This window comes from Urocitellus parryii, unplaced genomic scaffold (assembly GCF_045843805.1).
Source record: "Urocitellus parryii isolate mUroPar1 unplaced genomic scaffold, mUroPar1.hap1 Scaffold_49, whole genome shotgun sequence".
NCBI lineage: Eukaryota > Metazoa > Chordata > Mammalia > Rodentia > Sciuridae > Urocitellus > Urocitellus parryii.
This window is the reverse complement of record NW_027554054.1, coordinates 4,199,746-4,226,820: the sequence shown is the minus strand read 5'-3', so window position 1 is coordinate 4,226,820 and position 27,075 is coordinate 4,199,746. Positions and strand designations below refer to the sequence as shown.

At 33.3% G+C, this 27,075-nt stretch overlaps 1 protein-coding gene across 1 annotated transcript in view; it reads left to right on the top strand.

Annotated features, from left to right (window-relative positions):
* The window catches only part of LOC144252638 (uncharacterized), a 61,893-nt gene that overhangs the window by 3,388 nt on the left and 31,430 nt on the right, over positions 1-27,075 (top strand). The window contains 3 exon segments of the mRNA XM_077794837.1: positions 17,834-19,601; positions 19,603-19,748; positions 19,751-19,885. Of these exon segments, the coding sequence (XP_077650963.1) occupies positions 17,834-19,601; positions 19,603-19,748; positions 19,751-19,885 (2,049 nt within the window).

Sequence of the window (27,075 nt, the reverse complement as noted above, 5' to 3'; positions counted from 1 at the left end):
TTTCAGCTTCTTAATAAAGGTATTATAAAAGAATGTAAGACAGGAAAATAATTAAATATTTTTACTCTGGTGTTTTATAATTTTACATTTAAAAAATTCTTTATTATTATTATTATTATTATTTTAGTCTGCTTCCTTAATGTGTAAAAGGGATATTGTTTTAGGAGTGTTTGAGTTCATAGAACCTCTGGATGGTACGGTGGATGCCAATAATGTTGGCTGTTTGAATAATGATGTTTGTCTTTCCCTATCTCTTTGACTCTAATATTTTAATTTCTATTATCTTTTCATTTTAAAGTGTGATTCTGAGAAGAAGATCCTGTATTACATTTACTTGCAACATTCAATGAATTCTTCCACTTAAATAGGAAGATGAAAAGATTTGAAGTAATTTTGGTGATATAGAGGCACTTCTTTCTCTTAAAAGTTTGTTGTAATATTTTATTATAATAATTAGAAAAAAAATTACCCATATAAAACAACATAATGGCAAAAGTAAGCCCTCAACTCCTGCACAAAGAAATGGCCAGAATTAACTCACTTTTAGAAACTTATTGATGGATATGAAAGTATATATAAGACTTTAAATACACAGCAGTCTCTCTCTCTACGTGAAGCTATGTGGTCATTTTTACTGTGTTCTATATATATATATATATCTATTTGTGAGTTGAACTTGATGTGCATAATCATGGGTGATCATTTTACTGGCTGCCTAGTTTTGTTTTTTTAATTATTTTTCTTAGTTGTCAATAGATATTTATATATGCAGTGTTGAGAATCAAACCCTGTTCTTCACACATGCCAGGCAAGTGTTCTACCACTGAACTAAAACCTAGCCCTGCCTGCCTAGTTTTCTATTATTTAGAGGCATCATACTTTATCTAGATACTCCTTTCTTAACCATTTAGATTGTTACTTGTTTTATTCACTTGTCTTCTTAGAGGTATAACAGCCAGGTCAAAGATTATATACATTTTAAATATTGATGAATACAGCTAAGCTGTTATATGTAAAAACTGTCCTCAATGTCCATGAGAATCCTATTTTCAAAACCCTTGCTCACACCAAGTTTTGTTAATTTTTTAAATCTTTGCTAATCCAATAAAAAAAAGTACATTTTTGAGATAAAATGTTTTTTATTGGTACTGGGGATCAAACCCAGGGCTACTTCACTAGTAAATTAGATCTCCAGCACATTTTATTTTATTTTATTTTATTTTATTTTATTTTATTTTGAGACAGGGCCTCACTAAGTTGCTGAGGCTATCCTTTAACTTGTGATCCTCCTGCCTCAGTCTCCTGATTTTCTGGGATTATAGGTGTGTTCCACTGTAAACTATTAAGGAAACCTTGTGTTATTCAAAGATTTCTTTCATTCAACATTCTTATTAACATAAAGAATTCCCTTCTTTAAGAACATCCTAGTGATTCTTACATGTCAGATATTCTTAGGGATTTAATGTGATGAAAACATTTAAATATATTGAGTATTTTTTAGGTCTTTTGCCTTGATTTTAACTCATTGTTAATATTTGAAAACTTGAGGGTTGGGGATGTGTCTCAATTGGTAGTACACTAGCCTGGACTGTATGAGGCACTGGGTTCAATCCTCAGCACCACATAAAAATAAAATAAAAAGATTGTGTCCACCATGAAAAAACCCTAAAAAGCAAATATTATAAGCAATATTTGAAAACTTGATCAACCAGCTATAATTGTTTTGAATACAGAATGTTTTCTTCTGCAAAGAGCAGTACTTTTTTGTTTTATTCACCTGAAGGAAAGCCTAAAGTAACTTTCAAAATAAATTTGTTAACAATTTTCACACATGGCTAACAATGGCTGAATAGCATACAGAATATTATTTCCATAATTGGGTAATAATATAGTTATACTGTTTATGAGTTATGTAAAGTATATGATTGTGCGATCATGTGTAAAACTATGTGTATCTCTTCTTTCCAAAGATTTTATCACTTCCTGATGTAAATATAATTTTTAATTTTATGTTTGCTTTAGATTTTATTTCAATCAAATAAGAGTTACATATAAAGATGGCCTCACATGAAGCAGATTCACAACTTTATCATTGACCTACTGTTTATTCTTTGAACTGTCTTCTATATATAAAGTACATCTAGATTGCCTTTACTGAGAGTGCTTTTCTTTTCACTTCAATTAACATTGTTTACTGAATAACCCAAGGCTGGGACAATATGGTCCAACTGGCGATTTATTCACCAGTTTTCATTAAGCACTGAATACCTACCTACCTGGTAGGCATCCACAGACACCAAAATCATTATTTACTTCTTTGTTTAATTTTTTGGTACTGGGAATTGAATCTAGGGGCACTTTACCACTGAAACACATCTCCAGCCCTTTTGTTTATTTATTTATTTTTTTTAAATTTAGTCAGGATCTTGCTAAATTGCTTAGGGCCTCACTAAGTTCCTAAGACTGGCCTTGAATGTAAGATTCTCCTGCCTCAGCCTCAACTTCCCAATGGTTGATGTATATTGTCATTATTAAGTTCAAGATGCAAAAGAGAATAGTATACATTTTAATTTAGAGAAGACTAACATGGTTTCTCTTAAATTTAGATGTGCATAACTGTATGGCACTTGCTGCCATAACATTTGATTGTACTTTATTTCAAATTTGATGTGGACTGCATTCTATTTAGTTTTGAGAATCATATAAGTCCTGTATTTTAAATCTTTTTTTAATAGGCAGAGTAAGTATTTAAACTAAGTATGCTGCTTGATCTTGTTTAAGATCTGTTTATATTTCTCAGTATAGACATGGCAATATTTTTCACAATAGGTTGTTTGAAAATAATGATAAATAAATGCCCCCCAAAATAAAGTAAATGTAATTGTATGGTTCACATTTTTTAAAAAATAAAAGCAGAAAATTAGATTGCCAGACTTTGAGTAGAATGAATAATAAGTTTTTGTCTGAGGCTTGCCTGTGAAGCTTTTCTGACTCCTAAACCAGTTTTTCACAGCCAAAGTAAACAGAGAGATGGAACAATTAATGATTTAATAGATTTAAGCAGTATTTTAGTCTCTATTTTATATACTTTATTTCTATTAGAATACAGGATTCTAAAGAATACATGTAACTTGTTTTAAATATTATTTTTGCAGCAGTCATTTGCATGTGAAATTTTAAAAGCAATTAAATAGTCCTATAGCAAGTTTTATTTGCACTTTATTTTCCTAGCAATTGTTTCTTTTTTACTATTTATTTTTTGTTGTAGTTGGATACAATACCTTTATTTTATTGATTTATATGTGATGCTGAGGATTGAACCCAGGGCCCTGATGTGCCATGCAAGCACTTTACTGCTGAGCCACAACCTCAGCACCTAGCAATTATTTCTTAATACATAGTCTTAAATTAAATCAAGGCAGACTTGAAATTACTGAGTCTTCATTATTTGGCCAAATTAATGAGGTTTTCCTGGACTTTTCCTTCTGGTATCTTATTGTGGCTAATGATGTAATCTTATTTGTTTTCTAAAATATTGAAGTTTTAGGTTTTTGAATATTTTCTGTGGAAGTATAGGAATTTGTTTATACAGTGCCTTTCATTTTACTGATGAGTTAATTTCTTTAATTTTGTGTCCTAAAACCTACTAAAAATATTCCTGGAAAGTGAAGGATTAAGCAGAAGTTCTAATAAAAATGATGCCTTTTTCTTTATTTCTCCTGTTAGCTGCATTTGGTAAAATTTTTATACTACATTTAAATAGATATTAAGACTTTATTACAGGGCTGGGATTATGGCTCAGTGTAGAGCACCTGCCTGACATGTGTGAAGCACTGGGTTTGATCATCAGCACCACAATAAATAAATAAATAAATAAATAAATAAATAAATAAATAAACCAATTATGTCCATCTACAACTACCCCCTCCAAAAAAAAAGACTTTATTACATATTAAATAGGTTGGTTTTTCTGTATTTGAAACAGTGTCTTTCTATATTAGGCATAAATTTTAATGTAGACTGGCAAAGTAAGTGATCATTTGATTGGAAATTTGGGTAGAGAGTCTTTGGTTAGTTTCATTCTGTAACCTTCCAGCTAATTGTTGAATTGCATACTCTTTTGTTCTTTGTTCTTTCTACTTTGGATCTGGTTTTATGGTTGGTTGAAATAAGGATTCATTGATAGGAACTTAGATTATTTTCTCATTTGAACAGATTGTGTGTTTTTCTGACAGCTGATTCTGTCACAGGCAGAGTGAATCAACCAGACCCTTGTGCAGAGGTGTTAGTATATGATTTTGGCAGCCATTTAAAAAATAACACCTTTATTGATATATAATTCACATTACCATCAAGGTCACTCCTTAAAAGTACAATTCACTGAGTTGTAGTATATTCACACAGTGGTGTGCCTATCCTGCTATCTAATACTGAAAACACATTTGTCATAACCAAAAAGACCCATGCCCTTTAGCAGTCAGTCTCCACTCACTCTTGCTCCATGTAGGCATGTATCTTCTTTCTCTATTTGTGAATTTACTTGTTCTGGACATGATATATAAATGTAATCATTCAATATATGGCCCTTTGTATCTGTTTTTTAGCCTGTTTTTGAGGTAGCACATATCAGAACTTCATTCCTTTTATTGCTACATAGTGTTCTGTATTATAGATATATGGCCCTTTGTGGTTTTTTTTTGAGAGAGAGAGAGAGAGAGAGAGAGAGAGAGAGAATTTTAATATTTATTTTTTAGTATTTGGCGGTCACAACATCTTTGTATGTATGTGGTGCTGAGGCTCGAACCCTGGACACACGCATGCCAGACAAGCACGCTAGCACTTGAGCAACATCACCAGCCCCATTATGTCTGGATTTTAGGCCTGTTTTTGAGGTAGCACATATCAGAACTTCATTCCTTTTATTGCTAAATAGTGTTCTGTTATATAGATACATTGCAGTTTGTTTATCCATTTTGGGTAGATACTTAGGATTGGAATTTACGGGCCATAAGTAACTCTGCCAGACTGTTTTATAAGGTGACTCAACCATTTTATATTCCCATCAGCAATGTTTGAAGATTCCATTTCTCCATATCTTTGCCAACATTGTGCCATGGTATTTTTCCATAGTAGTCATCCTACTGGGTATGAAGTGGCATTGCATTGTGGTTTTGATTTGCATTTCCCTGATAACTAATGATATCCAATATCTTCCTGTACTTGTTAGCCATTGTTTATCTTTGTTAGACAAATGTGTATTCAGATTCTTTACCCATTTTAAAAATTGAGCTTTCCTATTCTTGTTTAGTTGTAATAGTCTACTGTATTCTGGATATACACAAATGTACACTTATCAGATATATGAAGTATAAATTTTTTCTTATTCTATAGTCTCTTCATTCTTATAAGGCCAGTAGGTTTTTTGTTCAAGTGCAATTTACCAGTTTTTTGACTGCTTATGCAGTTTTCTCTGAAATTTTCTATAAGTTTTAAAAAAACAGACTTTATTTGTCAACATCTTCCATTTATTTTTTTTCCTACAGAAACAATGATCATTTAGTTAACTACACAATGGGTTAGAGATATTAATTTTTTTGTTTTCCAATATTTTCATCACATTTAATGAAAGAAGCCCAAGTGTTCTAACTTGATATTCAGTGCTCTTTTTTAAAATCAGAAAATGTCTTTAATTTTTCTGCTTATCTCAGAATGCACACATTATTCTGTAAATATTTACAGGTGTCTAATGTATTCTGAGGACTTGACTGGACTTGGAGATCCAGGGATGCTTGGAACATAGTCCTCTCTTTAAGGAACCAGAGATTATGTGCCAGGCTACAGATTTCTACAGAGGGTAGTGGCACCAGTGGAGGAAGAGGGCACTGTATGGGTGAGAAAGCCTCTCAGGGAGTCAGTGCTGGTCCTCTGTCTGCAGAGATTCATCGGTGATCAGAACCTTTTGTTATAGCCTAGGATTCTTCCTTTCAGACATTTGCTGCTGCTGTGTGTTATATACATTGGCACCAGTTATTTGTAACAGCAATATTTAGGGATATTGATTTAATGAAATGTATACATCAATGTGATGACATGCAAATGCTTTTCTGGGTTGGCTGGATTTTACTTCTCCAAGGATACCTTGCCTTAAATTTGCTGCATCCTGAGGATCTGGATTTCAATTCCCAGAGCCTCAAATGAAAAATAGATAAATAAATAAATGTACAGGCAAGACACTACAATTGTGACATCATTTATTTCTGGATTTGAGGTTATCTCCTGACTCTCAAAAAACTCACTGGGCTCAGATTGAGCATATGAAGAAATAAGTTGTGTCTAATCAGGACCCCTTATATAAGCATTGTCCAATCTACACATATTCAGTAAAGAGAAGCAAGTTGTGACCATCTGGTATAAAGTCTGCCAGATTGGGTATCCATTTCTAGGCTTCCTCACTTATGTTCAGTGAACCTGACTTTTTCTTCTGTATAGGCAATTTGTGATTTATAGAGAGGACATGTGGTTCCTAAAAATACAGTAAATGATAAGTGTGCAATGAAATCCCGAGACTGGATGGTGAGTCTGGTTGAAACTGGCTGCACTGACTATGGTGAGAACTGGCTATGGTTGGCTAGAATCCCTGGTGTAATCTTTGGTTTCTGCAGTCCTGTGTCTTCTGCTGAGAAAGGTCAGCCATGAATTTCCACTGGCCAGTCAACTGGACCATATATTAACAGTAGACACTTGAAGTCCTATAGTATCCTATATAATATATTTAGCCCTTACTTTAAAATCTATGTGAGAACATTTTTGGCAATATTTCTGAATCTTCTCAAATTGTGTTGTGGACTCTGGAGTGAGGAGATCATCCCAATCACAACTCCATGTATTTTTTTCTCCAGGAGTGGGGTGAGATACACTATAGGTATCTCAGTTTTTCTTTCCTCCTGAATTTATTCTCCTTCGTTTTGGAGATTGTGGTATTGTGGATTGAGCCAGAGGTACTGTACCACTTAGCTACATACCTGGTACTTTTTAATTTTTTTTTTATCTTCAAACAGTTGCTGAGTGTCATTTTAAATTTATGCCCCAGTATTGTGAGCTGTATTTATATATAAAATTTTAGCTTCCTATTCAATGACAACTTCCCCCTTTCCCAGTATTATAAGTTACATTTTTGCATTATTATCAGTTACTTTACCCATATTATATTTCAAATGAGCATGGTATTTTAAATTGTTATACCAAAAACTGGATGAGACTTTAAAGCATTTTTTTTCTCTCTGAGTGCAATGGTATATGCATATTAATTCCAGAGACTCAAGTGACTAAGTCAGTAAGATTGCAATTGCAAAGTAAACATCAGGAACTTAGGTAGACTAATTAGACAATTAGGAAAACCTGTCTCAAAATTTTAAAACATGGCTGGGTATGTAGCCCAGAATTAACATGCTGCTGTTTCAAATCCCCATTACCATAGAAAAAAATCAAAAGCAAAATTTTTGTTGTTGTTGTTTATGAGCATTTTTACATGATTGAAAAGTAAAGAAGAATCACTTGATCTTGGAAAAATCATGTGTTTCTATACTTCCTTTGTGTCTCCAAAGACAGACAACCTCTCAGAGTGTCTTGATGCTCAGATTTCCTTTTGTGGAATGTATATGAGAGCATTCTCATTCCATACTCTGGTATTTTTCTGAAACTGTATTTCAGAACTATGTAATATGAAGATTCCACAGCTGGCACATCTAATGCCTCTCATAAGTCCAGACCAGTACTTGTGGCTTTTATTGTTTAAGAGCAATATAAATGTAGAGAGCTTAGTTTCTCAGAGAAATAACTGAAACTCTCAACTTCCATTTTTTAAAATGTCTTCAGTAATTTTATAGTCTATCACAGTGTTTCTTTCTTCCATATTCATATAATTGGAGTACTACTTACTATTCCACTTTTTGAGAGTAGCCATTCTAACAGCTGTGCTCATGCAGAAGATCTTATAGCTGGATGGTGCACTAAAATTCTGATGCAAGCTTTTTAGATTCCAGGGTGCTTTATGCTCACTGGAAAAAAGAAATTGATGTGCACCTGTTTCAGAAATAAAGAGGGATCTCTGATTGTAACCATCTTTCTTCACTAATATTCGAGAGTTTAGCCCATTACAATGTTTGCACACAAATGTGAAAACACTCTTTTTTGATCTAGGGATATTTTCACCTGCACAGTTACCAGTGCTTTCAATGCTTTGAGGTTTTGGTTAGTCCATTGAATGGAAAAAGTTAATATCAGGACAGATTACTTACAGAAAGAATTGGTTAAGTCTGGTGTTATTAGTAAAATGAGTTGGGTTAGAGAACTCAGCAAGTGCTAAACTGCCACTTTGGCTTTCAGTGGTGGTCTGTATTCCCTGTTAACTTTTTGGTACTGTCTAGATAAAATTTGAACTGTCAGCAACAGCTATTTGCATTTTTAGAGAATGTTGGCAAATCCCTCTAAGGGATTAAGGGGTTACCTTAAGATTTAACACCTCTTCCACTCTGGTCTAATGGAGTAAACCCCATGGATATTGCATGGCCATAGAAAACCACTTATTCCGCCCCCCTGGAGTAAATACTCATGTATACCTTATTCCTTCCTCTGTGTACAGATTAATTAACATTTAAACTACAGGCAATTTAGAGTTAAATAATATATTTCAAACCCAAATCAATCTTCCTTTATTTATATTAACACTGGATTTGGGCATTATGTTCCAGTAATTTTGCATATTGCTCAAGTCAGAAAAATCTTCCAGTGCATACTACTAATCTCTTGGTCAATATTTTTTATTTCAGTTTTCCAAACGTGTGCCTCTTATTCCTTTACAGTTTTAGAAGGACTCAAAACAGTAGTATATATTTATTTGGTGTATCCATAAATGGAGGAAGGCTTATATTCTGCTTTTATTTATTTTTATTTTATTTTTAAAATTATCTCTCTCTTTATATCTGCTCTTTGGTGGATGCTTGTGTATAATTCCAGTGTCACACACATTCTGCACACAAGTCACTTTTGTAATCTATGCCTTATTTTCTAACATCTACCTTGAGGTTGGATTGTAGCAATCATTCACTTTAAATATTTTATTGATATGTTTTGATTTATATACTTATAATAATTAACAATAAAAAGATATTTGCATACATATGAACTGCTCTATGTAGTTTTCTGTATTGTGATTTCTTTATCTTAAAATTACTACACTGTTGTAATATTATAACATGCATTAGTGTCAGGTAATGATCACTAGTACATTTGCTCTCATATATGAGAGAGTACTTGTCTAATTTTATATATATTCATCTTTACAGGAAAATTTTAGAAGTTTTTGCTTTGATTCCTTCTTTAACAACACGTAAAGAATGGTCAAATTATGACCAGTTATTATTAAAGGGTACCTTGGGAAAAGTGATCATTTTCATAATAGTTTTATCCTTTGTAAATATGTTGAATATTTGAGTTTTTATGTTCTTTTTTGTATTTATTATTTTCTCAAATTCTTCATATTCCTTTTGTAAACATACATGCATATGAAATGCAACATTCTTGTGACATCAGCATAAAACATATATGATATTTTATAGTATTTGTCAAGCTGGATATAATACATCAACAAAAATTCTAGCTCCTAGAATTTACATTTTACAAAATTTAATAATTATTTCTTCCTCTCTAGCCATACCCCTTGGTTTCAACTCTGGAAGAATGTGGCTGTATTCTCATGTACAGTTGCTGTAATTTTAGTCTCTGTTTCCTGTGGGGGTGTATCATATATCTATGATTACAAAACAGTTTCTACAAATGGATAATAAAAGCTTAAATTTTTATTTCAAATTTTTATTGCATTTATTCCACATATTCATCAATACTATTTAATTCATCTATATGATGTTATTTTATTTAATGTTACCTAATTTCTAAAGATTTTGAATTTTCATGATTATTGAACACTTATATTAATCCTTTTTAAAGTGACTCTTCAAGAATTTTTTTTTTCTTTTGCATTTTGTTGTATTTCTTCTTCTTATAAGTGTTTGATTATATGTGAGGAAATTAGGGTATTTTTACCTTGTCAGTTTTGCAGCTTTTAATGTAATCATTTGATGAATAGATTTTTTGTGTATTGATATTTTGTAATTCATAAGTTTAAGTCTATTATATTGTATAATTTTGAAAAAACAACCCTTTTTTTCTTTTTTGATATTAGGGATTCAACCAAAGTGTCTTAATGCTGAGAATATTCTCAGCTGTGTTTTAAATTTAATTTCCAGATGGGGTTTGATCAATTTCTTTAGTTGGCCTTATATTTTGAACTTCATGCCTTAGAATTGAGAATAGTATATATTTCAGGTGTGCACCACCATATGAACCCTATCTTTTGTATGCAAACTTTTGAGCTTTGTACTTTCTTATATATTTCAGTATTATTTATTAATAACTTATATTCAGCATTTAATGTGTTGAAATATGTTGTTATGTTTTATGAGTGAAGGGATAAAATAGCATTTTATTATCACACTCTTTCCCCAATATCCTAGCATGTTTTAAGGGTTTTGTTGGTGGTGTTTTCTGTAGTTCCACCATTTATTTTATTATGAGTTTACCCTGATTGATTTTACTTTATAACATCAATCGTGTGGCATCATGGTATTTTGGTCAGCAGTAGACTTTATGTACAACCATGGATCTAGCAAATATCTTAGCCATGTACTAGTCTATACCATCTAGATTCTGTCATTGCACTCAGAGAATTGGAAAATTGCAGAAGATTCTTAGGATAAATTTTCCAGAGTGTATTTCCATTATATATGCCTATATTATATATGCCTATATTATATATGTCTATATTTGCAATTATATACTGTATAATTGATACAATTTTTACTTATTGAATTTTCAAATTCGCTAGTGGTTTTTTAATTGTAACTGCTTTTTAAAAAAAATTGTACTGAAGATTGAACCCAGGGGTGCTTAACAATAAAGCCACATCCTCTGTCTTTTTTTAAATATTTTATTTAGAGAGAGAGTATTGCTGAGTTGCTAAGTTCCTCACTAAGTTGCTCAATACAATATATATAAGACAATATTATGTATAATATTGTCTTAGAATTTATGATCCTTATTTATTATCCTCCTCAGTCACTGGAACTACACTTGTCCATCACTAGACTGGGCTCATTTGCTTTTTAAAAGCACCAACATTGATACTGGTAACTGTGTGTTATGTTTATCTTTAATAGCTTCTAATTTTGCTCTTTTGCTTGAGGTTTCTTTACTTTTAGTTTTTTAATTATACTTTTTATTGGGATGGATGATTTGATAATAAGTTCTAGTCATTTTGTGGCTAACTACTTTTTTGTATGTTTTATTTTCACCTTAGGTATAGATGAATTCCAATTTTCCAGCTGTATGGAGGTCTAAGTGAAACATAATAATATGTATGGATATTGTTAAAGAAATGGAACCACAATTTTATGCAGTTTTTTGACTGCACTGTATATGCCCAAAGGACATAAAATCAGCATACTACATTGACACAGCCACATTAATGTTTATAGCAGCACAATTCACAATAGCTAAGTTGTAAACCCAACCATGCAATGATGAATGGGTCCATTCAATGATGACAGGATGAAAAAACTGTGCTTATGTACACAATAAACTATGAATCGACCATAAGGAAGAATGACTTTATGACATTTGCCAGGAAATGGATGAATCTGGAGATATTATGCTAAGTAAAACAAACCATTTCTTTAAAACCAAAAGTTGAAAGTTATTGCTGATATGTGAAATCTATAGCTCATAATGTGGGGAAGGGTAAGAAAAGAAGATCAGTAGATTGTACAATGGTGAACAAAAATAAATAAATAAATAAATAAATAGGACAAGGATAGAAATATAAAAGATATATATCTGTAAGTGAATCCTACCATTGTAGCCACCAACAAGAACAGGATTTTTATTAGGTTAAGATATATCCCATGCTTACATAATACCATAAAAATTGATTTTACTGTCAGGTAGAACTAGAAAGAACCAATAAAATTAAAAAAAAATTATATTTGTTTCAAGAGCTATAAGTATATTCTATTATAAATATCATACAATATAAACATCAGTCAAAGTTTGTATATATATATATATAATTTTGTATGTTAAAAATGTTAAAATTATAAAAAGGAAAATTCAAACAGTATTATTGTTGCTATTTTTATATTAATAACATACCTAAAAACCATAAAATGTTTGAAATTAAATAAACTATTAAATATTTCCATTAAGTGGTCTCTCTACCTTGTTACATTTCAAAATTTCTTTTATACCATTGATATTAGAATTACTAGAGATATCACTACACATTCTGAATAGCCAGCTCTATCAGAGAAATAACAAATAAGATCCTACACATTAGTAAATCTCTGATTAGTGGTTGTACAATTAAAATTTGAGGATTACCTTTCTTAATTACCATGATTTTCTCATCTGAAAATATGTATAATTTAGATCAAGATATAAAAAATTACAAAATATATATTTTTTTGTGATAATGACTGAGTTTTATATTGTGTTTCATAAATGTGGAGTATTTATATTTTTTGAACTTAATTCACTTTTTATGCAGAAGTAGATAATAGTATTATTGTGTTCCAAAACACTACCTACATGATAGTCTACTAACTCTAATTTCAACTGTAATTACATTAAAGACTGTGCAAATATTCCTGTATTCAATGTGTTATTTATTTACATATTCTTATTTTAGGAAATGTTAACATTTATGGATATAGCCATTGATTTTACTGAAGAGGAGTGGGAATGCCTTCAGCCTGCTCAGAAAAATTTATATAGAGATGTGATGCTAGAGAACTATAGAAACTTTGCCTTCCTGGGTAAGTATAATTTCCCTTTAAAATTATTAATTACTAATTATTATTTAATTTACTTCTGTTGCAGATTATCTTCTGGGAACTTCTCTATAAAAATGAGTTTCAGATTTGTGTTTCAAAGAAAAAGGGCATTTTTAGTACAGATATTTTACTATTATATATATATATATATATATATATATATATATATATATATATATAATTTTTCTCTTTAACCTGACTCTTTCTTGGTGTGTTACACATCCTTCACTTTAGATAAGTAGTACCTTGTATAATTTAGTGATGTAAACTAATGTAGACTACACATAGCAGGGGACAAAGTTGAGTCATTCAAATGTCAAGGAGAAAACCAAACTGAAAAATGTTGAAAGAGTAGTTATCCAGCAGAAAAAATTTTCACAAGCTTAGGTTTATTTATTTTGATTGCAATCATTTAACACATACTGCCCTATATTTATCACATTTTCAAATCTATTGTTGTTCTCTGTTTTCTTCTTTAGAGATGTCCCAGTTTATTCAGATTAACCATCAAAATTTACCTTTTGTTGTTAGGGCCAGCGTGACCTGTTTCAAATCTTCTTGTGAGAAAACCTTTTAAAAAGCAAACAGAAGAGGGAGACACACACACAGTGAAAAGGAAAAAAGAAAAAAAAAACTGGCCACCCCTCTTAACAGCTGCACATATAATACCCCAAAATTACATAGCTTCTGATACAATGACTACATTCTAACCCAGTGTTTCTTTAACCCCAAGTGATAGCTAACCAAGATTAGGTACAGTTAATACAAATAAAGAGCCCCTTCTCCCTAATGAAATTACCACAGAAACTAGATAGTACACCTGTAGAGTTGTCTTAATAGCTTCAGGGAGAAACTGCTGGGCATTACAATTGTGGGACTCAGGGTGCCAGTTACAATTACCCCCAAACTTTCCTGTCTATTCCAAGGCCAGAATACCTAATACCTCCCCTCTTTTTTTTTAAGGCCTTTTGAATAAATAATATTACTTATCTTCTTAATGCTGGTGGGGGCAAAAAATAGGGCAGGCATAGACAAGAGCAAGTTCCAACATCAGTAAACATCCACCTATGAATATTTTTCACCCAGATAAAATTGAGTAAACATGAAGTTAACCAATCCAACAATTCCAAAATCCATCATCTTGTTGAACTTTATTAATGATATCTTTGAGGTAATTTAAGTCTTTTGAAATAAAATTACTATTATAACTTAAATTGAAGAAACACATGGTATTAAACTTCTGATATACTTTATGATGCAACAATAACAGACAATCAATTTCAGCATGATTGTCAAGTATAGCTTGACAATGTTGTTTTGTTCTTCATTAAGCATATTTACATCCATGGAGGCATGATTAGTACTGTTTATTATAGCATAGGCGAGTTTCATAGTAGTTTTATAAGCTGGTAGAGCTAGTACAGGTAAACCCACCAAGGAGAATGCCAAAGCCTTAAATTCTGCCTTAGAGAGAAGCTTCACTGAATCATCACAGGTTTTACCAAGAGGAATAGATCTTTTATGAATAAATTGCACAGGATGGTGACCTATTAAATACTATGTGGATGGTAAGCACACATTCTGTTAAGACAACACTGAATATCATGAGATATTTTTCCAGGTATATCATAATTTTATGCAAGTGAGTCAAGATATTGTAATGGGTTCTAGAAGTCCAGGATCTGACAGTACTGAATTTCCCAGAGCTGGTGTACAAAAACAGAGCAAAATTGTTATTAAGACCAAAGCATTTACAGAGTTTTGTGTGAGTTTAGCAATCAAAGCAGTAACACAGTTATCTAGATTATATTCTAATCCCATTTTATCCAACACCTGTTGAGCTGAGGCTGTTAATGGTTTTTATATCCCCAAGTAACCAAAATTCAAGTATCTTGGGGTCCTCTTTTATTGTTTCTCTTCTTTTGAGGAGAATAATTGTTCTCTTGTTTGGATGAACTCTTATCTTCCAGGGTTAAATGAAACTTAGAAGTCAGCATGTGAAGTCCATGATGAACATTTATAACTGCTATTTTTCAAGCATGAAGCTAGAGTCTAAACAGGACATGTTGGCATAAGTGTAGCAGTCTATGCTTTTCCCCACATGATCAAAGGCAAAGGATCTTGTCATGCTGGTCAGGTGGAACCTCATATATTACATAATTTTATTGGTAATGTCGGTTTGAGAATAAAATGTCTATTCAATGCAGATGACCAATTTTGAGTATTAACTTTATGTTGTATATTGAGCCCCTTAACTGTAAATAAAACAATATTCAATGCATATTGATATAAGAGAGGGTAGATCTTTGTATGTTTCTGTATTAAAAGGCAAGTATTAGGATACAATTTGCTCACTCAACAAAAGCTTGTTCAAAAGAATTATGAGAAATTTCATGATTTAACACTATATCTCATTGATTAAAAGTTGTGCAAAATGATGAAATGTAAAGGCAGGAGCATTATCCATCTTTAATCAAATAGGGCCTCTAGGAGCAGATCATGCTTGGTTTCTTTCCGTGCTCTCTGCTGGAACTGACTTGACATTTTTTTTTTTTAGATTCAATTCTGTTAGTAAATTTTTTCTTTTGTTTTGTGTTTTGCAATAATGCACTAGTAATCATAAATATTTTGAAGTGAATAAATCATTATACTTCTACTTTATAATTTTTTACATTTTTTTTTCTTTTAATTAGTGATTTAATTTCTGGTTTAATTTATTGTGGCATGCTTGGATTCTTTTCACACTATATATATATATATATATATATATATATATATATATATATAGAGAGAGAGAGAGAGAGAGAGAGAGAGAGAGAGAGAGAGAGTCTTTGCCTATAATATCAACCCTACACAAAACACACTGTGTGTGTGTGTGTGTATATATATATATATATATATATATATATATATATATATATATTTCCCACTTCGCTTTATATATCCTATAGATTTTTAATTTTTACAGTATTTTACAAGTTGCTCCTCTTAAACTTGGTACTGGTTAATAAGCCTCTTCCATATTTGTAGAATTTCAAATTTGCACACTAGAAATGCCCCTCTCATTTTTTCTTAAAGAATTGTTCACATAAACATTGTGCTCATTGATGTTAATATTTTTCAATTTCACTCTCTAAACATTTTTTAAATAGTTATTTAGTGTTCTTTGAGTAATTCATAACTGTCAGTATCCTAATGTTAAATTCTTCATGTTTTATTTTTCTTTTTTGTCACTTGGATTTAGCTCATGCTTCTCTTTGTTTGTATTTGCTGTACTATTTTTTATTTGTTCAATAAAGGAGCCATCAATAGATTATATAGTCCATTTTCGAGAAAAAAAGTATAAAAATTTTAAATAAAAAGAAATAGGCAAGAACAGTGCTGCATCCTTGTAATATTTGCTAATTGGGAGGCCATGCAAAAGTACTTTATGTTTGAGAGAAGTCACAGAAATTTAGAAACAGAATGGCTCAAACAATTTAAAAAAGACATGTGTTGTCCGTGATATAGAATTTTTGGGGTAATCTCAAGCATTACACATGAAACATTAAAAGTTGGATGACCTAAAGATCCAGAATTGCCAGTACTAAATATGTATCCATGAACAATTAAATCAGAAAATTGAAGAGATACCTCGGCTTTTGTGTTTAGTGACAATATTTTTCTCAGTATTAAAGCTAGAGACTCAATTTGGGTGCCCATCAATGTCAAAGGTTTTAAAATATGTACTTATATACTATTATTATTTAGTTATATAATATTTTTGTCTCTTACAGTGTTATAAGAAATATATGCAGGACTTTGAATTAAGTGAAAGGTGGCAGGCAGATATTAAGTTGTAGGAGCTTTTGATTCAAAATGTGGAAGTCAGAAATTTAGTGAGCAAAATTTTGCTCAGCAGGTACTGTGTTTTATGTAGGGTTGATGCTATAGGGTTGATATATAAAATATTTTTTATTTTATTGAGCATAATAGGGTCAGAGTTTTATTTTACCACATAGTGAGTGTATTATGTTCTTCATAAATACTAGTAGAAGGAATACAATACCTTTTAAGAAAAAAATTGATAATTTATATGAAATAATAATTTTGTTAATTCATTCTATTTAGTCATTTTACCTTGTATATATAGTATAAAGTACTATGATATATTTATAAATAAACAAAGTTGTATTTGTAAATAAAGGAAACTCTCATCACACAAATGTAATAATATAAAAATCAATTTATTATACTTGATTGTCATGTGTTGAATTCATCCAAATATTATGGCCATCACCTATACAAGGTTTTTATAGTCTTTTAAAATGTATTTATGAAAAATTTTATAGATATATATGTGTATATTTCTTAGTAATTTTTTTGTTCATATTTCTTTTTAAGAGTCCATTGCCTCTTTTCCTTGTTGAATATTTATGGTATTATCATTCAAAATCTGCTAGATATTTTCATGACTCTATGTCATGGAACACAAAAACTTTATTTTGGACACTCTTTAAAAAAGCCAGAAATGTTTGTATATGTTTTAGATTTCTCTTATTCTACTGACAGTGAAGGTAGATGGTAGATATTTCCTAAATACACACTACTATCTTATGAAGGACAAAGGCTATTAATGATACTTTTCTACACTTAATTATATTACTCTTTTTAATGATGTTCTCCTCTTGGATACTGTGGTCTCCACAAAAATTTGGATAATATTCTCAAGGTAATTTTTTCTGTACATTTTCATTGAACTAATATTTTTTTTTGATTTATGGTGACTTTGGATTTACTAATCTGCTACACTCCTGATGTATTAATTTTACCTTAATTTCATGTTATGTATTAAAAATATATTTATCCCAGTCTAATAGGCATTTTTTTTTAATTTTTGTTTTTTTCAGTCATGACTCTTAATCAGGGCCTAAAAAATAGATTTCATGAAGTGATAATTGCAAAATATAAAAGTTGTGATCTTAATTATTTACCACAAAAGAAAATATGGAAAAATATAAGTGAGAGTGAACACAAGAAATCATATACAAAATCAGGCCTTGTTCACCATCAGCGAAATTATACTGGAGAGAAGCCCTACAAATGTACAGAATGTGGCAAAGCTTTTGGTGACAAATCACATCTTATTCGCCACAGAAGAACTCACACTGAAGAGAAGCCCTACAAATGTACAGCATGTGGCAAAGCTTTTGGTGAAAAATCAAGCCTTATTCGCCACAGAAAAACACACACTGGAGAGAAGCCCTACAAATGTAAAGAATGTGCCAAAGCTTTTGGTCAAAAATCAATCCTTATTCGCCACAACAGAACTCACACTGGAGAGAAGCCCTACACATGCAAAGATTGTGGCAAAGCTTTTGGTCGAAAATCAGACCTTATTTGCCACAGCAGAACTCACACTGGAGAGAAGCCCTACAAATGTACAGAATGTGGCAAAACTTTTGTTGAAAAATCAAGACTTATTCGCCACAGAAGAACTCATACTGGAGAGAAGTCCTACAAATGTAAAGTTTGTGGCAAGGCTTTTGGTGACAATTCAGACCTTATTTACCACAACAGAACTCACACTGGAGAGAAGCCCTACAAATGTAAAGAATGTGCCAAAGCTTTTGGTCAAAAATCAGTCCTTATTCGCCACAACAGAACTCACACTGGAGAGAAGCCCTACACATGCAAAGATTGTGGCAAAGCTTTTGGTCAAAAATCAGACCTTATTTGCCACAACAGAACTCACACTGGAGAGAAGCCCTACAAATGTACAGAATGTGGCAAAACTTTTGGTCACAAATCACATCTTATTTGCCACAGAAGAACACACACTGGAGATAAGCCCTACAAATGTACAGAATGTGGCAAAGCTTTTGGTGAAAAATCAAGCCTTATTCGCCACAGAAAAACACACACTGGAGAGAAGCCCTACAAATGTAAAGATTGTGGCAAGGCTTTTGGTAAAAAATCAGACCTTATTTACCACAGCAGAACTCACACTGGAGAGAAGCCCTACTCATGTAAAGATTGTGGCAAAGCTTTTGGTCAAAAATCAGTCCTTATTCGCCACAACAGAACTCACACTGGAGAGAAGCCCTACAAATGTACAGAATGTGGCAAAGCTTTTGGTCGAAAATCAGACCTTATTTGCCACAGAAGAACTCACACTGGAGAGAAGCCCTACAAATGTACAGAATGTGGCAAAGCTTTTGGTCAAAAATCACATCTTATTCGCCACAGCAGAACTCACACTGGAGAGAAGCCCTACAAATGTACAGCATGTGGCAAAGCTTTTGGTGAAAAATCAAGCCTTATTTGCCACAGTAGAACTCATACTGGAGAGAAGCCCTACAAATGTAAAGAATGTGCCAAAGCTTTTGGTCAAAAATCAAACCTTATTCGCCACAACAGAACTCACACTGGAGAGAAGCCCTACACATGCAAAGATTGTGGCAAAGCTTTTGGTAAAAAATCAGACCTTATTTGCCACAGAAGAACTCACACTGGAGAGAAGCCCTACAAATGTACAGAATGTGGTAAAGCTTTTGGTGAAAAATCAAGCCTTATTTGCCACAGTAGAACTCACACTGGAGAGAAGCCCTACAAATGTGAAAAATGTGGCAAAGCTTTTGGTCAAAAAATAGACCTTATTCACCACAGCAGAACTCACTGGAGAGAAGCCCTACAAATGTAACGAATGTGGCAAAGCTTTTACTCAAAAAACAGGCTTTATTTGCCACAGAGGAACTCACACTAGAGAGAAGCCTTACAAATATAAAGAATGTGGCAACTCCTTCAGTCAAAATAGTACCTTATTTGCCACAACAGAACTCACACTGGAGAGAAGCCTCACAAACGCAAACTGTGTGACAAAGTTTTTACTCAAATATTTCACCTTATTTGCCACAGGGGCATTTACACTGGAGAGAAGCATTATAAATATAAGAAATGTGGCAAAGCTTTTAGCAATAAAAGAGGCCTTATTCACCACAACAGAACACACACTGGAGAAAAGCCCTACAAATGCGAATAATGTGGAAAAGCTTTTAATAAAAAATAAAACTTTACTCACCACAGCACAAGACATCCTGGTGAATGTGAAATGTGAATAAAGTGATAAAACTTTTAAAGAAAGACTAAACCTTGAGGCTGGGGTTGTTGTTCAGTGGTAGAGTGCTATCCTCACATGTTTGAAATTCTGGGTTCGATTCTCAGTAGCACAATAAGTGAAATAAAGGTATTGTGTCCAACTACAATTAAAAAATAAACATTAAAAAAGAAAGACTAAACCTTATTAACAACTGAATTTATATAAAGTATGTAAGTGATAACATAATGAATGGTTTTGTTATTTTTTTGGTTCTAAATTCTAAAAGTTATGCATTTATGAATTAAAGTATTCACTTTTAGTTATCTATAAAAAGTATTTATAAAGCAACTAAGTTCATTACAATAATTGTGAATTTTTACAGCTACTTTATGTTTCTACTAGATAGTATAGTCTTGAAAAAATTGCAAAAACAGGTTAAGGACAGAATAGTAAAATTTTTACATATGAATCAAAAGGGTATTTGTTTTTTTTTACTTTTGTAACTTCCAAAAATGCTTGTAGTTTTTTCAAACATAAATTTTGCATTTCAATTCTAATGAAAATTATGACTTTAAAAAAATCTTACAGAAATAACTTATAGAAACATTGTAAGATAAGTATCATATATTTAACATCAAAATAGATTTTGATCAGATTCACCTGTTGTTAACATTTGCTTTATCACTTGCTCTCTGGTCTCTTTCTCTTCTCCTCTGAACTCTGTTAGCAGAAGTTACCTACATGCTGTCCCTTTAATTCTAAGCATACAATGTATATTTCACAAAGATATCCCACATATTCACAGAACAGCTATCAACTTCAAGAAATTTCACTTTCACATAGTACTTTATAGTCTGAATCTCAATTTTGTCATTTGTGTTAAAAGTCATCTTTATATATACTGAACTGTTCATTTATGCATTAGGATGCTGCCTTTAGTCCTTCAGGAATGTTAAAATAAAAACAATCATATGAAACTTTCTGTGATAAACATAGTGAAGATGTGGAAGATGTCATCCACGATATTCCAGATATTCCAAGGTGTTGCCTTTGCAAAGGGCCATAGCAAAGCTTGAATTGAATCTTCCCACCAGAAGTAGCTGCAAGTTTTCTGAATATTCATGCACACAGAACATGTTTTGATGCTTATTTTGGCTACCAAGAAATCTAAAGCCAGAATTAGCTCACAAATCTGGCAGGAATATATGGTGCTTTGTTTTGCTTTGTGCTATCAATAAGGGACAGACAGATGTAAGTGGTGGGAACACAAAGTTAATGGAATAATTCTATAAAATGGGCCCACTGTGTTGACCCCCCCATACTTTCTTTTCTCAGAAGTAATTTACTTACAGCCCTGCCTGCCTTAAGTGGACAGGATAAGTCACATTCCTCAGTAAAATACCTGTTACCTAAATAATGTTGATAAGAGAAACACAAGTTACCCTGATGGAGGAAATTTTGTGATCCTTTTCATAGACTAGATCCCAAAACTCAAAAGAGAGACAAGGATAATTCCTCTTAGCCATAAAATTTGTAAGAATTTGTGGTTAAGAATTCAATTAGAACTGTCAGCATAAGTCAAAGTGACCTAGAGTTGTCATGGCAGTGGGGAATTGAACGTCTGATGTCATCTTGCTGTGAGTCAAAAGTCAAAAGATGGATCTGTGTGGGGACTCTCTGGAAATTTCTCTGGGATCCCTAATAAACGTGGGGTACACCAGAGGCTTTCTGTACCTTTCCTCTCTGAGAGGACACATTTTCTCTATATATAGTGTCCTTGAAGGATATAATAAATAACATTCCCCAAGACAGCCCCCAGGAAGAAAGGAGGACACAGTGGCCAGGAAGGAGGGAGGTGGTGAAGAAGACACAGGTTCATCCCTTCCCATTGGCAATGGATCCTGAAAGGAGGAAGTGGGTACTAGGCACTGGGCCCTGAACTTTTACCCTTTCCCATTTCCAGTGAGTTCTGGAAGGAAAAAAAAGCAAATAAAGTGAAGCTCTGGGTAACAGTGGATCCAGGGGGAAGAAGATAAGCAATGAGTATCAATTTCTGGGCTTTTATCCTTTCCTAGTAACATTGAGTCCTAGAGAGGAAGGCAAACAAAGGAGCTCTCCATTCTGAATGTTTATCCCAGTAACAGTGAGTTTTGAGCTTTTACAACCATTTCCTTGGGTTAGAATGAGTTTTGAGCTTTTATAGCTGTTTTACTGAGTTAGATTTTTAACCTGCACAACTAGTTTCCTGTTGGCCAAGACTACTTCTCCTCCATCTTATGATTAATTTACACTAAACATTCTGCTAGGATTAACTCTCATTAAGACCCCTCTTGTAACAAGTTGTGCCATGTTCTCCCCTGACAATGTGCCATGTGCCATTTTGCTGACACTTAGTAAAGACAGCTGTTGATTCATTTGAGGCCTCTCCTGTCTCAGTTATTTGTGCATACAGTTCCCTTTTCCTTTTCCTATCCTTTCAATAAACTCATTGCCTGTTACTCTGAGTGACATATCTGAAATCATTCTAACTTGATCAAAAAAATTAGGGTTTGAGGGGAGGTGGGGACCTTCAGGCTTCCTCAGTTTCCTAGAAGGCCCCAGTTCTGTGATACTATCACCATATTTGTAATTTGTTCTTACTTTCCATTTGTTCACATTTCCTCATCTATGTCCTTTGTCCTTTACTGCTAACTGTAAAACCACTTTAATTCCTTGTAAAACAACTCTTGGACATAAACAAGTAAATGGGCTAAATACACACACACATACATAACTGTGTGAGGAATGTCATTTATTTAATATTGTAATTGAACTTAGGACAAGTACATGTCCTAACGCCATGTCTGTGAGGCAGCATGTTACCATATGCTTCTTCCTCCTTCAGCTGCTTATATTTCCAACAGAGAATCAGGTGCCGTTATGATATTTCAGTAGGTTATCTTGGTGATCCTCTTACTAGTCTCAGGATTTCCATCAACTAATTGAGAACTAATGCCAACTAATGGCAACTTTAAGAATGTGCATAGTGGTGACAGTTGTGTACACATATCAAACCCTTCTACAATGATATTACATAGTTTCAGAAAATTGGTGTTTCTAAATTTAATTCACATTCTAGGCCCAGCCTAGTAAGTGGCCTCTTTTCATTCACTAAGCCCTTCTATTCTGCAAGAATTAGAAACGTTTTGGGCTTCCATAACAATAGCTTTTGTTCTCCTTTTCCATTTTGAAAACCTGTTTGGCTAAACCTCTAAATGAAGCTGATTAAATCCAGAAGGCTTTGGCAGTGAAAAATTAGAGTTTGCTAAATCATATTTTAATATATGTTATTTAGAAAATATTTTCTTGAGACTTCTTTTCTAAACAATCTTGCTACAGGTCAGGGTGCTGTTTTGTGGGAAGAGAATTCCATGCTGATTGCCATAAAGTTGTCTCTATGGCAAAAGTAGGGGAATTTGAAGAGTTCTATTGATTCCTCACTTTGGGAATAGATTTGACAGTTGAGAAAATATTTCCACACCACCTGCATGACTTTGTCCGGTTTTCACAGCAACCCAGTGAGATAATCACAACATGAATGGTGCCTATTTTATAGATGAAGAAATTGTGATCCAGAGAGTTTAAAGTGGTCCATGATCAGGAATTTTCTGCCTGTATAGTATTTAGTATTTTTTACGAACCCTTAACCAAACTCGTAATTTACCCATTTCACTGATGGCATCCTCATCTTCCAGGAAAACAAAACTAAACAAAACTTGGATTAATCTTCAACTATTCCTGCTGTGGCATTTGCTGCATTTGGTAAAAGGCAAGCCCTGCTGTCTCTGCCTCCTAAAATTTCCTGCCATCTGTTGCTTGCTTCTGCCACCTCATTACCCTGACAGTAATTGCCTTGTTACTGTGGATCCAAATTACAGTGAGCATTTCTACTTGTCACTTGACTACCAGCTTCTCTTCAATTTGCAATACAAATTCACTACCAGTGTGGTTTCTCTGCTGTACGACAACAATAATGACCTTTCCTGCTATAGGATCAGCCATGGATTTCTACTACAATTAAAAAGTTGAGATGCCTGAAACTGCCATAAAGAGTTCTCAACTGTTTTCAATCCAATTTTATAATGTTATTTTCTGCTTTTACTTGCTATTCCCAGCCTATAATAGCCATTACAACTGCCATGTTTTACTTGCTATTCTCCAAAAGCATTATGCATTATTTAGCAGCTGGGTCTCTGATCAAGTTCCTCATGCCATTCCCAAACCCCATGCTTAAAAATTTAGTTCAAATATGGCCCAAAGAAGCATATGAAGTGCCTATATTTCTCCAGCTGGAATTCATCTCCTTCTCCCACATTCTCCCATGACTCTTGATTCAACTTCTATTTTAGCACTCCCTGGAATTCAATCTCTTAATCATTTCTATGTGTCTGCCATCCACTCTAGACTACAAATTATGTAAGGAAAAAAAAACAATTTTATTTAATATCTTTGTTACTTCCTCATCTATGTCAATGCTGTGCATTAGTAGATATACAATGAATGTTTGCCAAACTAGTTCACTTGAGAGCCTCAACACTTTGTTTTCAATTATTGCCTCTATTTTCATTAAAATGAGATTGTCACTTGAAAGGAGTGCAATATATTGACCACGTATACCTGATTTTCTCTAACTGTGGTCAAGTTTTCAAAACAAAAGAAGGCAGAATAACATTCTGAGAGATTTTTAAAGAGGAAACGGGCAACTTAGAAGTGAGAAGTGTTGGTGCCAGTAGCATTGAGAAGATGGACCAGAGTGTTCTATTACTATATAGGGAAAACATTATGGACAGAAGGATAGAAGAGAAGGAAAGAAAGAAGCTCACATTTTTTAAAGTGCTAATCCTATAACAGAGACTGCAGCATAGGTTTATTCTGGGTCCTTTATCAGGCAGAAAAAGTGTTTTTATGCTATTGATTTACTTATTTAACACAAGGGAAATTGAGATGAAGAGGTTTGCACATTCAAATACAGGTACATCTGATTCTAAAGGATATTGTGTTCTGTGCTATGTAGAATTGGATAAGATGGATGCTTGGGAGAGGTGCTCAAGGACAAAAAGAGTAGATGGTAGAGAGGAAAACTGGGCACCAATGGAAGTTTAGGTTTTATTCTGATTTTATCTCCTCCTCCTCCCTCCTTCTCCTCTTCCTGCTCCCCTTCTTTCTCCTCTTCATCTTCCTCCTACTCCTCCTTCTTCTCCTTCTCTTCTTCCTTCTCTTCTCAATAAGACATAAAAGTACATTGTGACAAGAAGAAATCGACCTCAAATCAGATTTCAAACACATATCCGTTTAAGCCTCTGCTGTTTTCTTCATAAAAAGCCTTCCCATTTCCACTTGCACATTCTGCAGCTTGTCCTGGATACAGAGAAAAGAAGAGAAGTGGGCAAGGTGAAAGGCAAGACTTTTTTTTTTTTATAAAATATCTTTCTTTTATGGAACGAACTATGCTGTGAAAGTTAGTCTTGTATCTTTTATATCATAAATCTGAGTGGGGCATGCTGTCTTGGCAAAAACCAGTAGCAATGTGCAAAGTGTTTATTGGCAAAAGCAATAGCATCATGACAGCAGATAATTATGAACAGTGCTAGTGAGTAGTACTGGGAGGATATGGTTCAGAGGAGAAGGGAGTGAGGCCCCTGAGGACTGAAACCAATCAGATTCTCAATCCCTGGCCTCTGTGCTGCCTATAAGCTCAATCACTTTCTCTAAATAACAAGTTTTTTTTTTTTTTCCTGGAGAGATGAAATCCCATGAGAGTCATCTGAAACCAGGGATGAAGTAATGATTGAAGGTAAAGATGATTTTTAAAAAAAAAAATAGTAAACCCAAAGCATTTTCCCACCCCATGACCTGTAAAATCTGTTGGAATTCCAGGGCAGATTCCTGAGGATTCTTATTATTTAGGATTTTTCATCCAATTTCTCTTGTGATTTCCACTGAACACATTTTATTAGGTGCAATAGCTGGATGCTGCTGTCTCTTTCTCTTGATCTGGAGTCAACTTATGTATGAGGGCAATTCAACCTCTGCAGCATGGTTAGGAGAAAATAAGTCTAATGAATTCAGGGTATGAGGAAAACATCTGCCCTGGGTCTCTTTCAGTGAAAGAGGAAAGAAAAGAGGCAGTCAGACTGTTACCTGGCTATCCTCTGCAGGCAGGGTGTCGTCTGGACTTGGGTTTCCTGCTGGAGTGAAACAGGCTCCTGGTTATGTAAGACCCTGCTGGCTCTGTAGGCAAAGCCACCATCTGGAGGCCACACCCAAGCCTTGCTCTAGGAGCCTTTGCCTTGGTGTCTGTATGCTTACTTGGTTCATTTCGGCAAACCACTCCTGTTTATAAGACTTCTTTTTATCTGAACCTCCTTGGGGTTAGTCAGCTTAAAATTTATCAATCCACTCATGGGAGAAGACATAAGTCCCACACCTAAGAAATAAGATATAATGAACATAAAATATCCAGATAAGGCTCCTCAAAGACAAAGGATTAAAATGAAAAGGCACAGAATTATCAGATATCCATAACCTTTTATAGTTCATAGTCATTCCTATGAATAATAAGAATAAAATCTTTGATCTTCAAGCAACAAACTATAGAATAGCCTTTTAAATCAAGGCTTTTTTGATATATCTTGCAGTTTTTCAAATATTTTTATTCAAGTGTTGTTTATAAAAAAATTGCTAAGGATGAAGATGTAGCTCAGTTAGAAGTACATTCCTAGAAAGCCCTAGGTCATGATTTCATTTCTAGGCATCAACACAAGAAAAAAAAAAAGAATGAAACAGTAGCAGACTTTTTAAAAACGCAATGATTCTGAAATGCTTCTTCTCATTGGAATGACTCTCTCAATGCCTTATGGATTGCTATGACTGATAGTTATGGAAAAGAGAAAATTGTGGCTGAAGATTTTTCCAATTCTACCAGTTCTTCTTGGTTCTAATCATCTCTGAACCAATAATCATTTCACCACATCTTGATGGCAGATCTACTCACAGTAGATGAATTACATTGTC